Genomic DNA, 17,395 nt, shown 5'->3' with positions numbered 1-17,395 from the left:
TTTGCTGGAAAGTTAAAAATTATAAGCATTGCTATAAAACGTTTTGATATTCTAGTAATCAACTTTTAACTTTCGCACAAAATTATTTTGATTATTGAACAAAAATTATTTTCAGATCTGGATTCAGTAAAATTGTTCTTTCCGTGTGTAGAAAGATCCGGAAATTTATCTTTAGATACAGATCTAAAAATAATTTTGTTGAACCATCAAAATAGTTATGTTGAAAACTCAATTGATAAGCAATACTGCAAAAACTTTTAACAGTTGGTTTGAGTTTCTTAAGATTAATTTAATTAATAATTAAAAGCTAAGATCTTATAATTAATAACCTAGATAGCACAGAGAATGAAGAAAGGACTCAGTTATATGTCATTAATTTTGAGTTCAGATGCAAAAAGAATTCTTTTTCTAAACGGAATTCTTTTTGCATCTGAAAATGAACTTAGAATTGATGACATAAAACTGAATATACTAATTAATTCTTTTAGGCTCTGTGTGCTATCTGGGAACTGTTGTAATCTGTGGTAGGTAATGTTGTTCGATTCCACTAATTGACTGCAAATTTTACTTTATTACGGAATTATTTACGAAAGTATTTTATGCTGTTGCACTCTTGATTATTTTGACTTTAGAAAGCAAATTGAAATTTTATCTCGTTTTTATTTTTATATCAAGGCTTTTTGTTTGCCTTAGTTTTTTTATTTCTTTACTCGATTTTCCAATAATGCAGCTGAAAGATTAGAAATGACATCTGATCTCCCAACTAGCAAGGTGACGTCAAATGACATTTCATTTTAATTACGCCCTAATGACGCCCCTAACGTCAATAAGACGTTATTGAAACGTCATTTAACGTCACCTTGCTATTTGGATTATGATCCTTATACATATTTTTTTTTCTATGTGATTTTTCTATGTGAAGCACCAAGATCCTGCTATGACTGGCATATTGGCCTTCTTTATTCATAATTTTGTTAGACCATCAAAATATAATTTTATTGGAAATTCATAAATGGTGAGCATCGCTGTAAAACGTTTTAATATTCTGGCAATCAGTTTGAATTTCCAATAGAATTATTTTCTGCTGCTTCCAGTAAAATCCGCGTTCTTTCCGTGCACCCGGCGTACTCTGATTACCCGATTTAAATTTTATCGATAATTAATAATTCCATTCGATTTTTAAATTATTCCAGATTTTAAGTTAATCCAATACAAATAACAATTTTTAATTAATTTCCTTCTTTTCCCCCCGTAAATTATTCAATACAATTACTTACTGTCGTTGGATCCGTTTGTTCTTCTGATCTGTTGCATTTGTAGACACATTTCACTCTCCTCGTCGGCGCCGTCTCGGCAATCTACCACACCGTCGCATACTTGATTCTTAGGGATACATTGTCCGATATTGCATCGAACACCGTCGCATGTGACTTCAGGTGTTGATTGCGGCGCTTCCTCTGTAGCACCATGTTGAAAAAATTAATCCTTTCGTTACTATAAGTGACTATAGTTAAATACTTGTTACAAAGCTTATCTATACCTCCGTGTATTTAAACGACTATCGCTCGATGTATAGCACAGATATATTTGAGATAGCAAGCGTACGATATACACCCCAGTAAACCAAATATCATTTCAACAATATACAATTTTAGTAAGAAAAGAAGGGGAGGGGGGCAAGTGATGGATTTTTTCCTCTCTCCCCTACAAGCGAATTTCAAGTTTACAAGATATGATTTTTCAATAAAAGAGTACTTTTCACTTTCAAATGTACAAAAAACTTAATTAGAGTTTCCGTAAGTCATGTACACATGCTAAATTTTCATAAAAACTGAAACCTACATTTGTCACTATTTGTCCCACCCTATGGGCAAATAGTGACATCCTATAGAACATTTACAAAATACATAATTCTTAATTTCCTAATCGATCTTTCTTTTGATTAGATAAAGTAATTTATATTAATTTCTATACTCCGCCATATGTAAATTTTTATTTATTGATAAACAATAGTAGTAACATTATTTGCTAGTATTTCTTATTAAAAATCACATTAATTCTGAATCTTGCCTTGTAACTAATCTCATATTATCCCAAATGAATTGGAAAAATCATATTCAAATATTGAAAAAGCTTTTTGACATTGTCATTATTTATTCAATTAAAAATTGTCATTATTTGCCTCAGAAGCTACTTTTTCCTTTAAAACTTTACTGAGAGAAATAAAATTAATATACAAGCATAAAAATCATATCGAAATAGAGGATAAAGATACCGTATGACATAAAATAAGTTAGATCTCATTCAATGATTCAGCAATTAAGAAAATATAATTTCAAATATCAAATAAGATCCAGGTTTTACCTTATTTTCACGAATGCAAAATTTTAAACTTCTTCGCTAGCTATAATTGGTTTTTGATTTTTATGGCTTTTTCAGAAGATGATTAGATGCTTGAGAATTGTCTTTCTATTAACGAGTAGTAATAAAATAGACCCGGGAAAAAGGAGAAATTTAAAGTGACACTATTTGCCTCCCCCTTCCCTTAGTTCTCAATTGTATATAATGTTATTATGAACAAACTTTGATGCCTATCTAGAAGTTTCAATAATATTGACATGAAAGTGAAATATTGTTGCAAATGATGTTGCGCTAATATTACAATCAGTGCAACATTTATAAAATGGTTAGAACATTTTTCAAATATTCAAAAATATAATTATTAGATAAAATTTTTAAATAATTTATAAAATATTTAAATAAGAACGTTGTGTGATAAAATTCATACAAAAGCAATATTACAAAATGTTCATCTAATGTTTTTTGCTTACCGGGATTTTACCGGCATCACAACACTTGAGCAAGCTTGTTCACTTCATACTCTCTTTTCTTATGATGAAGACTAATATTATATTAGACAGTAAGATGTAATTAAGACATAATTGTGTTAAAGCACGTGGGTCATACAATATATAATGCGTTTCACGGCAGAAACGATATATCGTAATGTATAAGAATCAAATCGCGTTTGATTATCGCTTTGTTTCACGTAAAAGTACAACAATCGACGTCAAAGTTAATCGGACGATTAAAAATTGATGGCGCGAACGCGTCTTCACGTCTGCGTGTGCGTGACAGCTTACCCAAAGCTTGCGTGAGATAGGCATGGATGTAATCGATGCTCGTCAAGTTCCGCACGGTTCGGAAGCCGCACAGGCCGCCGTTTTCCTGAAACACAGCCGCGGGATACCATCCTTTCTCGCCGCGACAAAACACTGTTCCGCTCCAATTCGACGAAGTTCCATTGACCTGAATTGGCATATAAAAAATGAAGTCAATCCGCAATGTATATTTTGTGCAATTAATAGAAGAAAATATATGATCATACAGTTGAACCTCGATAATTTGAATCTCAATTAAGAAAGAGCTAAACTCTTCGAGTTACAGTTTTCGATTTATCGAAATTCGAATAAAAGAGGATTAACATATGAAAATTCGACATACGAAGGCTTTGTACGAGAATTAATAATTTTCCGATTATAGGTAATGGCTTTCAAAGGAAAAAAAAATCATTTGATAGTGAATTATTTTTACATACATATAATAAATGTTATCATAAAACAAATACAAGGCTATTACTCATGATTACACATAGCTACAACTTCGAATTATAGAGGCAACGGCAATAGAAGTTCGACTTATAGAGGTGAAGTTCGATTTGTAGAGATCTGGCTACTTTAAATTCAAGATAAAATAATACATTTAAATATTTGACAAATTCGAATTAAGATAGGTTTTATTTCGATTTATAGAGATTTTCCGTAGTGAAGCGGAAGGAAATGAACAAAATTTTCTTATAGAGATTTTTGAATTGTAGAGGTTCGAGTTATCGAGTTTCGACTGTATTTCAATTATTATGAAGCTATAACCTACTCACCGGGCATTTGATGCTAAACGATCCTAAAGCTTCGACGAAACAACGATAGCACTTGTCGCAATTTTGGAGAATCGGTTGAAGAAAGATCGATTGCGTCACGTGTTCGTCGTTTGTGCCGATTGCCACGCATAAATCGTCTTTCGCCGGTGGATATATTCTGTGAAAATTCATTAAGTCAAAAAAATTAATATAGTATATATAATATAATCAGGAAATAGAAAGTTATTTTTAAAAAATAACTAGTTATCGTTACTCGTTACCGAGTTAAAAAAGTAACTAGTTACCGTTACTAGTTACTGATTTTTAAAAATAACTCGTTATCGTTACCGTTCCTTAAAAAATAACGATTCGTTACTTTTCCGTTACTTTTTTAAATGTTAAAACAAGATCAGTCTAAATAATTTAAAATGCAAGTTTTTGTTTTAATATTAATAAAAGCAATACAACAATGACACTAGACTGATATGTAAAAATACAATTTTAAAAAAAGAAAGCGTTTTTGATATGAGCTAGAGTTTCCAGCTTCGTGCTTAATATTTCAAAGTGAATTTATATATTATACATATCCAATTCTACAAACTACACGCCAATTAAATTTTCAATCTTGAAACGCAATTTAGCTGATATTTTTCAAAATAAATTTTTTAAAATATTTTAAGATGCTTATAAACGTAAATATCTTATTAAATTACTTGTCAATTTAATTTGTGATATTGATTGACTTATGACATTCTTAAGATGTCATAAATCAATCACAGAAGTATATTAATATTTTAAGACATTATTAAAACAGTTTTAAGGGCTTTCTACAATAAGCCGTTAGTCACTACTCATATTATACTAACTAAGAATTGACCAATCGTAGTCGAATATTTTTCTTACGTTTAATTGTGATCATTGCTGGTCAATTTTTACGATTTACGGCTTACGATCTGACATATGACGTATTGTAGACAGCCCTTTAAAATAAGAATAAACTATGTGAATACTAGCTAAAGACTAAAGAATAAATATACATACGAAAACTTTGTCATAAATACAAAAAGTAACAATAAAAGTAACTGTATAATTCGTTACCGTTATCGAAAAAAAGTAACTATGACGTTACCGTTACAGTTACCGAAAAAATAGAATAACATCGTTACCAAAAAAAAGTAACTGTAACGATAACGGCGTTACAAGTAACGAGTTACTTCCAATCCCTGAATATAATAACGGATAAATAATTAATGCGCGTACACACCTCTTCTCTAGGAACAGCGGCTGCACGTAGCGAGTAAAATTCACCGCAGTTTTCAAGTGAAGCAACGAGACGTCCGATAATTTCACGTCTCTGATCTCGTCGACGACCGATACTTGCTGATGAGGTCCGTCCACGTAGAGAAACGAGCGGCTTTGACCGAGCAGAGCTGTCGTGTAGTTCACTGACAATCTGTAATTTACTCTTCGTTATTATATTTGTCGCATAATTCCTTCGTCAATATTTTCCGTCGATTTTTTCCTCAACAGAATCTGATGAGGAATGATCGAGAAAATATAACTAAACGGTTCGTTAAATTTTACACAATTTGACAGACGTATATCAAATACGCATTTTATTTTCTATAGATGAAGAGAAATCTTGAAGAGAACAGAATCAGATTCGCTCACCTGACAGCTCATTAAATTTTACACATTTGGGCTTGACAGAGGTGAGTGAATTGCACGGAAAAAACGATTTTGTTGAAAGGTTTAAAAATTTTACTAAAAATAGATTGGAAAATAATTTTTTATTGAACCATCAAAATAATTTGGAATATTAAAACTGATAAGTACTGCCATAAGATGTTTTGATATTTTAGCAATTATTTTGACTTTCACACAAAATTATTTTGATTACTGAACAAAAATTATTTTCAGATCTGGATTCAGCAAAATTGTTCTTTCCGCATATATATATATATATATATATATACCCTTACGAAAAAGACGCACCGGCTAGGGTAATTCGTCTGATCTAAATACTACAATAACTACAGGAAAATATTATATAATATACAATAACCACACACAAATATTAATGCCTTGTAATGTGTCTACTGTAATAAGTTGGCCACCGTAATATTCGTATTACAATAACTACACGCGTGTGGTCCGTCGAATGTAATATTTTCGTGAGGGATTACAATAACTACATGAATTACAATTCTTAGCCCGTGCGTCTTTTACGTAAGGGTAGGATATAGGTAATTTTTGAGACAAGAAAGAAGCTTGAAGAAAGCAAGAATTCGCTCACCGAATAGCTGCCGTGCAACTCGAGCTGGCCAGGAGCCAGTCTGGCTCCAGGAGTAAGGCCGAGCAGTGGTAACGGCCGTCGACGAAGATGGCCGCGAGCCACGGCCACAGGTAGGTATGGTTTCCGGTTCTCGGATCGACGACCAGATGCGAGTCGGCGCTGCTGCTCAGAACCGGTCTGCAGCGGAACCGTAGCGTCGTACACGTCTCGCCGCTTCCCTCACTCGCCGCAACGACGTGCTCCGGCGAAAGTACGTAACCCGCCGCGCTGTCCCACCTCCGAGTCTCCAGCTCCGTTTCGTTCACGACGATCTTGTCAAACGACTGCAAACTCCTGCAATCGATTATATTTTGTCATTAATATCTTTTGATCGAAATACACGGTGTGTTAATTGAGTTCCCGAGCTGAGGCTACAAAAAAGGCACAACTTAAGATAAAAAATATTTATTAACGCCATCACTTAAAATACAGTCCCCCGCCTGTTTTCGAACATTTACATCGCTCATACAATGAATCAAAAGCCCGAGAAAACGCTTCTTCCCAAATCACTTTCAGTTTTGCCATCAGAATTTAATTTGGAGCAATGACCACACATTTTATCTTTCAATTTTTAATTAGAAAATTAAAAATCTACTTGCGCTAAATCAGGCAAATATAAGGCGGATGGGTCAACATGAGCGGAATTGTTGTTTCCGAATTTTTGATAAAAGCAATGTAAATGTCACTTGATTTTTTTTGTATTTTTTTATGACCTAATCAGTCCGGGAACTTAATTGTCACACCGCATGTATACAGTTGGAAAATTTGTTAATACATTTCCCAAATAATCCACACAAAGTTTTGTGTTAATTCAACATAAGATGAATATGTCAGAAAGTAATACAAATATTATATATAAAAATTAACAAGAAATATAACACTTTAATACAAGTTGGAAACAAATTTTTTGTGAAATATATTTCTACGTGAAATGTTAATTTGACATTAACGTACATTTTTTATTTATCATTTTTTATTTATCTTTTTGTAAAAATATACGTTTTGAAATTAGATTATTTTTATGTTATTTATTCAAAAATTAAATTAGGCTCAATCGAAATTTATTAAATCAAATCTAACTGGAGAAATGCCAATATCAGCAGTATTTAGTTATTATTATCGTTGATGTTATTTTTAACGAAATTAATTGATTGAAACGTTTTTAGTGAATACATAAGTTGAAAATATAAAGGTATTAATCAAATTTATAATAAATTAAGTAAAAATTTAGTCTCGAATAATCTAATAATTATTTTTGTCAATTTATTTAAAATCGACTTTTTGCAATATACAAAATTTGTTTGGAAAACTCTGGCAGGAGGGGGGAGGTGATCGCTCCCTCCGCCCCCTCCCTTGTATCCGCCACTGAACATCAAATGGATAATGTAAATTATATATAATTATAAAAATAACATTTATACAAATTATCCAGTATCGGCTCCTTATTGGCATTTTTCAAATTAGATTAGAGTTATTTATTCACTTAAGAATAAACTGTACTATTTTAACATTAAAGAAATATTAAATATCACTTTAACATAAAAATTTAAAAACTATTTGAGTGTATACCGTTTTCCATTGCAGTGTTATATTACTGAATGGCAATAATTAACATTTTGGAAAAATTGTATACGTAAATGAATATTAGATTTTCATTGAATCGTTGAATTGAGAGTCAAACGTACTGGAATCCAAGATATTTGCACAAGTTCCCACCAATTGTCGACGTTACTGTGCCGTTCTCCAATATGTCCGCCTGGGGACATTCCACGTGCCACGTTCCGTTGTAGTATCTACTGAGTAAACCCTCTGTGTTCAAAATCGGCCGATCGTCGCTATCCATATTTACGTACTCCCCATCAGTCAATGTAACTGAAATTAAGAAGAAACGTGTGGCGATCGATGTTAATATTTTTTTAAGGGGTCTCACCACCCCTGAGGCCTTAAAATGATACCTAAGTTTGGGATTTTTTGTGGGTAAATAGATAACTTCATTTAAAAGCTGTTCAGAGGACATTGTTGTACGTATATAAAAAACATAAAAAATATTTTTTTATTTTTTTTTTGCATGCGCAAAATGTCAGCGCAATGGCCTACTTGCGGAATCCATTTTTTCTGTTTTTTCAAATCTGTGTACATAATTCCGGATACACGGTTTGCTCTTGAACAAAACACAAAGAATTTTCATTATCTACATATTAAAGACTAGAGACGTAGAGATTTTTTAAAATATTAATTTTTCTCGAAATGGCAGCTATTTTTACGAAAAGTTCGTATTTTTATCAATACAAGTCTTTCGTAAAATAGCTGTCATTTTGAGAAAAATCAATATTTTAAAAAATCCCTAAGTATGTCTCCAGTCTTTAATATGTATAGATGATGAAAATTTTTTATGTTTTGTTCAAGGTCAAATCGTGTGCCTAGAATCCTATACACCGATAAAAAAAAAAGGGATTCCGCAAGTGTAGGCCAGTGCGCCGCTATTTTGGACATAAGAAAAATAAAAAAATATTTTTTTGGTTTCTTATATATGTGCAATAATGTTGTCTAAGCAGATTTTAAATAAAGTTATCCATTTATCCACAAAAAAATCCCAAACTTAAGGTGTCATTTTAAAACTTCTACAGAGGTGAGACCCCTTAAGGGCGAACGTTATGCAGAGCACGAACACTTACGGCAGTCAACTTCGTCCTCCCGTAGAGGGCAATCGAAATTCCCGTCGCATCTCCTCGTCATCGGGATGCAACCGCCGCTCCTGCTGCAGTAAAATTCGGTGTTCTTGCATAGACCTGGAAAAACAACCGTTTCGTTGAATGGACGAGAAAGCTAACGGCAAAATTTAACGTACGACTGCATGAATACCGCAATCTTTCTCGTCCGTTTCGTCGTCGCAGTCCAAATGTCCGTCGCAAATCGCCACGGATTGGAGATTCGACAGATAATCCCTGCATGTACAGTCCTCCTCGTCGGTGCCGTCTTCGCAGTCCAAGTGCTTGTCGCATCTTTTGTTGATCGTTATAGTTTGAATCAGGCTGTGTAAATGGGAACATCGATTTAAAAGGTATTAATTTACATTATTAAATATTTTAATTTGCGCGGTTAACAATCCCGCCGTTTATACGCGAGTATTCCCATCGTTTACTTTCATTCTTATTGTTTCTCCGCAAAATAAATCCGTGTAAAATAAATATTTTTATAACATACATACAGAGTTTTCCTCTCACGTATTTTTTTAATGTATTTTTACTGGCACACTGAGAGAAAAATGTTTGATACAATAATTATGGTTTATTCTTAGAAAATTCCATTTTTAGTTATTACTGCTGTAATGTTAGTAATAATTATATTTATGATTCTATACTAAATCTATAGTTAAATCTATAGTGTCAAACTGAATCTTATTTAAGTTGCCACTACTCTTACTTAATAAATAGTTCTTTTTTTACTAAAACAATGGAGTTAAATAATTTAAAACAGTTCATATTTAATCCAAATTTTGGTTAAATTCGATTTATTTAAAAATAACTATATTGTTTTAATTAAAAATAACTATTTATTAAGTAGGAGCAGTGGTGACTTAAATAAGGTTTGACATTATAGATTTATCAGTGTATCAAACAAATATATAATTACCAAAAATGACTATACAGTTGAATTATGATAATTACAACTATTTCTCGACTATAATTGCATGGTAAAATAATTATTTATTTTTAAAAATCTTCATTTTTATACACTGAGAAAAAAAAAAACTTAAAACAAATAAATATGTTTCAGGTACCCCTCAAAAAAATAATTTCTTGAAGCAAGTGAAATTTTTTTGTTTTAAGTAATTTTTTTTCTCAGTGCAAACACTTTTACTTAAAATAAAAAAATTTTACTTGCTTCAAGAAAATTATTTCTTTGAGGGGTACCTGAAACATATTTATTTTGTTTTAAGTAATTTTTTTTCTCAGTGTAGTTATCACTGTAATGTTAGTAATAATTATATTTCTAATTCTTATTAAACAAATAGATAGCACCGACTATGCATTACAGTTAAATTATGGTAATTGCAACTATTTCTTTCTCTCACATTGCAGGTTTCATGTTCTCCAGGTTCTCAACCGCGTAAAAAAAACCATGTGGAACGAATATCTCGCGTAAATCGAGGGGGATCACTGTATTTCTTATCTTTAATACAATTTACGGAAAGAAGGATTTTGTTGAAAGGTTTCTCAAAATTTTACTGAATACAGACCTGAAAATTAATTCTTGTTGAATCATCAAAAAATTTTGTTGGAATGTTAAAAGTAATAAGCATTACTATAAAACGTTTTGATATTCTAGCAATTATTTTGACAGCTTTCCCACAAAATCATTTTGATTATTGAACAAAGATTATTTTCCAGATCTAGATCCAGCAAAATTGTTTTCTTTCCGTGAACAGATTATAATATTTTGCAAATACTCACTTTCTGCAAGTAAACGTCAATCTAACGCTCGGCATTATCGTTTCGGGCGTTGTCGCGTAGACATCCACAGTATCTGAATTATCGGTATTTTCGTTATCGCGAGTCTGCGACTCGGTCTGATAGAAGAAGTAGGGGGAAGTAGAAATAGGAATTGCTTCCGTGCTCACTGCTGCAACATAAAATTCCATATCAAAAATTTCGCTCTGTGACAGAGTAAATTCATCTCCAATTATTTTATTATAAAAATCCGAGACGTGAAAATCATAAGAAAGTTGGATTTACTATTTTTTTCTGTGGTATCACTGGACACTCCATCCGTTTGCGGTTTTGCAGATGTATTATTGGAGTTCCTGTAACTCGCATAGTTGTTCGTTAAAAATCCGCATCCGATCTCATCTTCTGCGTCTAAACAATTCACAACGCCATTGCAACGGCTCTGTATCGGCAAGCACTTTCCCGAGCTTGAGTGACAGCTGAATCCTGGACACGAATCCAAGGGTTGATTTCCATACGTCGCGTGATTATCTGCAAGAGACATATTTCTAATAATAAGAACAAGTTTAAATGGAGAAAAGGCGTAACATATTTTCAAATTTTTAACAGACCCACCTAAGGTTTCGAACGCCTGCAGAATCCAATCCAAGTAGTAACTTATTTTCATGTAAACACCGGGCTCGTCCGGACGTCCGCATCCGTCCCCGTGGCTGATCAGGCCCGCCGCGTACCACTGTGTCTCTAAATTCGGATTTCTGCAAGAAGATTGTATGTAATAGTTGTAGAAATTTTCGATCACTGAAAATGTCTGACTGCATTAATTGGAAATATGAGATTCAACAAAAGGTATAACAAATCAGATGCATTTAGATTAACTTAATCAATGGTGAAATTAGCCCTAAATGCATCTGATGCCGATCAGCCGATTATTCCAATGGAATTTATCATTAAGCAGAATTGATCGATCACGGTTGACGATTTAATTGGTTATTTTAATTAAATGGTACATTTAATTGGTTATTTTAATTAAACGGTACATTTAATTGGTCAAAAACAGTAGAATTGGCTCTTAAGTTAAATCTATTGAACATATGATCTAGTCGAGATAAACAGAAATTCAATTATGATAAAAAGAATTCTGATTGATATGATCAGAATTTATTATTTTACATTATACATGTAGGTACCTCTTGTTGGAATAATCACATTTTTCTCGGTGATGTTTAGACTGTTAATTATTACCTGCACATTAAGGGACCACCACTGTCGCCCTGACATGCATCGTGGCCACCCTCAGGATATCCCGCGCAGATCGAAGCTTCGTTCCGATCGACCAAATGTTTACACGATGGTAAAATTGGTACTTTCACTTCCCGCAAATGATCCGCTAAAATAAAATTGTATTTTTAAATAAAAAAACACAGAACATTTCTGATAAAATTTTTTAATAATTTTTTATATAATTCGTCAGAATTTCTGTACAAATTTCAGAATTTTACAAAATTCTTGTAATATATTCATGTAATAATTTTATAACTTCTTAGAAAATTTCTTACACAAATTAAAACACCTTTCTCAGAAATGCTGAAAAAGTTTTTTTTCTAGAATTCTTTATAAATGTGAATTCTGAAATATTCTGAAATTTTTCATTTTATTATTTCCAAAGAAAATTGATAAAATCTGAAGAAGTTTAAAATATTTTTCAAAAATCTTCATATATTTATAATAAAATGTTCTTAAAAAATGTGCCATATTATGAAGATTTTTTTCGAGAATAAGTCGCGCTTTTAGTACATTTATATCTTATTACCTCTTACGTTTTTTTACTTTTTTTAGTTTGAGCACTGAATTAGTTATTTTTTACTTTTCTTTTAGTTTGAACACTAGGAATTCTATTTAAATTTTATACTTTTTTTGTTATTTGTATCTTTTTAAAGAACAATTTTGTTTTATATGCGCAAAGTTATCGCTGCGTGTAGATTGTTCTCATTACTGTTCTAACGACTAAAAAAATTTAGCTTACGCTCTGGTCCATCTTCTGTTACGGCACCCCATCCGATAGCGACGCACATGGACTGCGGTAACGGGCCCTCTTTCCATTCGGGACCAGCGGTGTTTGACGTTGGTAAGCAAACCTGGCGGACCCATCGATTGAAAAGGAGAGGTCTGTCCAACTTAATCACCGCGAAGTCGTTCTGCATGTCCCGTTTCACGTAGCCAGGATGAATAATCACGTATCTCGCCCGTCTCCACTGCGCCATCGGTGAGAATGAAAATCGCCTGAGCGTACCGGCTTGTATCTCGTAATAATGTTCCTGGTATCTGAAAAATTAGAGCAGACACATTCTAAATCGATAGATTTAACCCTAGAAACACAACACATCCGACGCCAATCTAAAACGCAGCGCATGGATCTGGGAAACCCAATGCAACTTTGAGAAGTCATAACTTCTTCCAATCAATATTTTTAACAAATTTTTTTTTAAATGAAAGTCTCCACAGTCTTAGAAATGTGACTGAACAGCAAATAAAAAATGGTCTATTAGGAAGTAATTAAGGAAATATCATTAAGTGAAAATAAAAAATTTTTAAATATTCATTTTTTAAATTAAATCATATTTTTGCAACAAAAGTCTTTTAAAAGGCTTTATAATCCTTGCACGTTTTAAAGCTAAAGAGCGATATCTTCAACAAAAATTTTGCATTTTCAAAAAAGCATTGTTATTTCTTTTAAAAAATATAATTTACGTAACAAAAAATTATTTTTACGATTAAATCAAGGTCTAAAAAAAATTGAAACAAAATTGATCTGAAACTAGTCAACATTGCAATCGATAGTGGAAACCTTTAATTCTATCCCCTTCTCTCTACCCAGCCCGATCTTTTTTTCCCTCTTCGCAAAGCAAGCGATCGAAATTTCTTATGGATCTTCTAGATTCAAATACTATGTTTTAAGATTAAAAAACGTGTATTCTGCATTTGAAAAATATTATTATTTATTGTTGTTTGTAATATATTCGTTGTATAATTGACAAGTAAACCTCGGGAAACGTCAGACTTCGAAAATCCTGCACCTCATACATTTTTTTCAAATTTCTTTACAGAATCACTTGTATGGAAGAACTCGAAAGATAGTTGGCTAAAATATACCTTCAAAACTGCTTAATTTGCGATAAGAAAGAAAATAAAAAATTATATATTATTTTAGTGTTCCACTGCATGTGTGTCACGTTTTAACGAATCGAGAGTAAATTTATTCTTGAGAAATAAACTGCTTTAAACATGGTAAACATGTTAAATGTGTGTAAAATTGTGTGTTTGCGTAAAATGAAAAACAATTTAAAAAAAATGAAAAAGAACAATTTAAAAATTGTGTGTAAAATTGTGTTTGCGTAAAATGAAAAACAATTTAAAAAAAAATGGAAAAGGACAATTTAAAAATAATGACAGATTTCTTCATATTTTTACATAAAAAACATAATTATATATAAAAAATTCGAGAAGAATCGGCATCTGACGTTTCCTCAGGTTTACTTGCGAGTCGTCTTTGAAAAATCAATCATACCCGTCCATGCAGTGACCTGCGGAGATTATGTGAACGTCACTGAGGATAACACCGCCGCAATGGAAATTGCCGTTCTTGTAAATCGCGACCAGGAAGGGCCAAGCTGTGGGCTGACTCGCCCGGCCGCCGACCACTCGCGATTGCGACCCAACGAGGGTGTCGTTCTGCTCCTGCACCTTCGTCCCGGACACCGATTGACTCGCGTTCAGCAGCCCCAGCGTCTGCTGGTAGAGCTTGTTAAATTCCGCGAGCTCCACGGCGGATTGTTCCTCCGCGTGTCTTCTGGTCATGTACTTGTACTTCGTCGCGTTGGAGAAAGTCTGACGCGGTAGGGCTTTCGTGCCGCAAGGTAACGGCGGACATTTGACGTACACCGCTGTACCCGGACACGACGTCAACTTGATCTCATCAGTGCCAGATTCTATCACGTAAAGATCCTGATAGGCCTCCTCAGACACACGCATGATTTGCATCTCCGGCATCGTCCTGCAAAGACGCATCAATTTAATCCCGCAGTAAACGGGAAAGGATTAAAATGGATTAAAATTTTTTAATTCGTGGATTGAAATGCGCGATTGGCCTCCGTGGAAATGAATGCATTTCTATTTCATAATACAAATATGTATTTTTAATATAAATATTAATATAATATTATTATATTATATTAATTGTGACTAGGAAATCCATTGTTTCAGTTCGTCTAAATCCAAAAAAATTTTTTTTGGATTTAGATGAATAACATTTATGGTCCATTCACGAAAAACATTTTTTGAATTTAAGTAGATTGAAAGAACAGCATTTCCTGTCTAAAATTTTGAATTAATCAATATTCACGATTTACTTTTTAAAGCTGAATTTTTTTTATTTTTATTGAATGGCATAGAAAATGTGATTCATGCAATTCCTATAAATGAATACAAAAGCATTGGGCATTGAAATGGAGTTAGGTTTTCAGAAGTACGCATTTGCGAACGTTGAAATAAATTTTTTAAAATCTATTTTAATTTATTCTCGTTTACTGGAATATTAATTAATTTTAATTTGCAAAATATACACTTTCAATTAAGGGATTTAATTAATTTTATTATCAAGTATTTCATAATTTTTTATGTATGTATTTTTAATGTATTTTTAATATATGATTTATATACTCATTGTCAGTCAGCAAAATATTAGTAATTATTTTGTTGTCTGTTGACAAATTCCTGGCAAATTCGATCAAAATATTCAGTAAATTGGTATCAACTGGGTTTGTACTAAACTTGTATTTTGTCAAACTTGCTGACACAATATGAGAGCAAATTTTCATTAAGAAGTGAATAAAGTGGTCACTTTGAAAATTTGCTCTCACATAGTAAAAGAAGCTTTGGTCGATTGTTGCTGTCTATCTAGCTGGTAAGATTGTGCACGGATCGTGTAAGCTTTGCACGAATTTTGCCGATAATTTATTCTCATGTTATGTTAGCAGATTTTATTTTATATCTGTCACCAATTTGCTGACATCATTAACCTTAGATATACACACTGGGGTTCCCGAGACCCCAGCGAAACTTTCTCGATTTGACATTTCTGAAATTGGAAGGGGAGGGGGTTTGGGATATTGACGTAAATAAAGTTTGGGATCTCCTCAAAAGACGTGTTGACGCGCGGCAATTATGTCGCTCAACAACCGAGCAGTGAACAGTTCAAGTGAACGTGGGGTCCCCGGGACTGCTTGCAGTTTTGTTAAAAAATTAAAATATCGGAACGCCAAATTTTTTTGTCACTATTTCAAGTATGCCCTTTCAGAATTTTCAAGGATTTTTCAAATCGGTCTATAAACAAAAGTGATATGATTTTTTGAAATTAGGTGCTAAATCAAGATTTTTTCGCGTTTTTTGAACTTTCCTTTTTCTTTGAACCTGTATATCTCGGAGCTTCTTAATTTTATCGACTTTTAAACATAACATTATGGGCTTGTTTCTTGATCGATTCTCTATTGAAAAAAAAATTAATTGAAATATGTCCATTTTTACTAGAATTTTTACTAGAACAGTAATAAATATGGATATGGGGTCCTCGAGGCCTCCCAGTGTGTATACGACGTCGTCAAAAAAACAGTATGTATATCTAGGATTAATTGATGAATATGATAGAATAAAATTTGCCTTTTTGTCAAAATTTCTAGCAAGGATTCGACAAAATTTGTTTTGGGCAAACTTATGTTGATTTTGTGAGTATATACGTTTCCCAGCGAACATAGATGATAACTGCAATATTGCAGCAATATTGTAACATTCAAGCTATATTGTAGAAATGCTACAATGTTGCAGTTATAATCTGCGTTAGCTGGAACGTTATGCGTGTGATTAAAAATTAAAATTGCGTGACGTACGTTAGCGGCCGACCGATTTCCGATTCGCAGGCATCCTCTGCCCAAGTAAATGACTTCGAGCAAACGGGATACCATTGCCCTCGTACATTCTTGTGCAGGTACCCTTGGGTGTAACCAACCGAAAAGATCTACGAACAAAAAGATACGCATCGAAATTGTAAGTTTTATAAATTTCAATAATTAGTAAATGTGTACAAAATATTCTCGTTCGTACATCGTTTGGACCTATGTATTCTAGAAGCGTATTGCAGTCGACCTCATCCTTTCCATTAGGACATTGCATTATCCCGTCGCAACGTTGCGAAAGTGAAACGCAATTGTTGCTGTTATCACGCCTGTCCCAGTCGTCGCAACTGAAATGATCCTTTGGGCAGCCTAGAAATTAAACTAGAAGTTAAGAGGATGCTAAACCCTAGATCAAACTCTAAAAATCCGCTGTTTTACCGACAATTTGTGAGTATGTATGCGTGCGATATTGATGTAGTAGTGTGTAGTGATGTGTCATGTTTATTACCACATCAATATATCTCACGCATACATATACACAAATTTGTCGGTTACCAATATATCTTTATTTAGGCTTCTATACTTAATTCTAACGACTCACATATACTCATTTCTTATTGCACATCTGGCTCTGCCTTCATTTCGAGCATATAACCTGCCTAACTTTTTCCACGAAGTAAAGGTTTTGGTAAATTGATAGCATTAGTGCCATGTTGAGGTTAAAATGGATAACGAAATACTGTAATTATTT

At 32.9% G+C, this 17,395-nt stretch overlaps 1 protein-coding gene across 2 annotated transcripts in view; it reads right to left on the bottom strand.

The window, feature by feature from the left end:
• The window catches only part of LOC105454643 (serine protease nudel), a 28,455-nt gene that overhangs the window by 2,740 nt on the left and 8,320 nt on the right, over nucleotides 1-17,395 (bottom strand). The window contains exons 7-22 of one of the 2 annotated variants that reach the window (XM_011697402.1): nucleotides 16,853-17,013; nucleotides 16,639-16,766; nucleotides 14,265-14,750; nucleotides 12,723-13,021; nucleotides 11,942-12,086; nucleotides 11,315-11,454; nucleotides 10,988-11,230; nucleotides 10,706-10,874; nucleotides 9,114-9,283; nucleotides 8,927-9,040; nucleotides 7,937-8,123; nucleotides 6,213-6,545; nucleotides 5,181-5,369; nucleotides 3,938-4,094; nucleotides 3,144-3,309; nucleotides 1,278-1,457 (exon numbers count right to left, since the gene is read on the bottom strand). In XM_011697402.1, the coding sequence (XP_011695704.1) occupies nucleotides 1,278-1,457; nucleotides 3,144-3,309; nucleotides 3,938-4,094; nucleotides 5,181-5,369; nucleotides 6,213-6,545; nucleotides 7,937-8,123; nucleotides 8,927-9,040; nucleotides 9,114-9,283; nucleotides 10,706-10,874; nucleotides 10,988-11,230; nucleotides 11,315-11,454; nucleotides 11,942-12,086; nucleotides 12,723-13,021; nucleotides 14,265-14,750; nucleotides 16,639-16,766; nucleotides 16,853-17,013 (3,267 nt within the window). The remainder of the gene's footprint in view (nucleotides 1-1,277; nucleotides 1,458-3,143; nucleotides 3,310-3,937; nucleotides 4,095-5,180; nucleotides 5,370-6,212; nucleotides 6,546-7,936; nucleotides 8,124-8,926; nucleotides 9,041-9,113; nucleotides 9,284-10,705; nucleotides 10,875-10,987; nucleotides 11,231-11,314; nucleotides 11,455-11,941; nucleotides 12,087-12,722; nucleotides 13,022-14,264; nucleotides 14,751-16,638; nucleotides 16,767-16,852; nucleotides 17,014-17,395) is intronic. The other variant, XM_011697403.1, reaches the window with a different exon arrangement.

Source organism: Wasmannia auropunctata, unplaced genomic scaffold (genome assembly GCF_000956235.1).
Source record: "Wasmannia auropunctata unplaced genomic scaffold, wasmannia.A_1.0 LD335979.1, whole genome shotgun sequence".
Taxonomy (NCBI): Eukaryota; Metazoa; Arthropoda; class Insecta; order Hymenoptera; family Formicidae; genus Wasmannia; species Wasmannia auropunctata.
The sequence above is the reverse complement of the archived record's forward strand: the minus strand, read 5'-3'. Positions and strand labels throughout refer to the sequence as shown.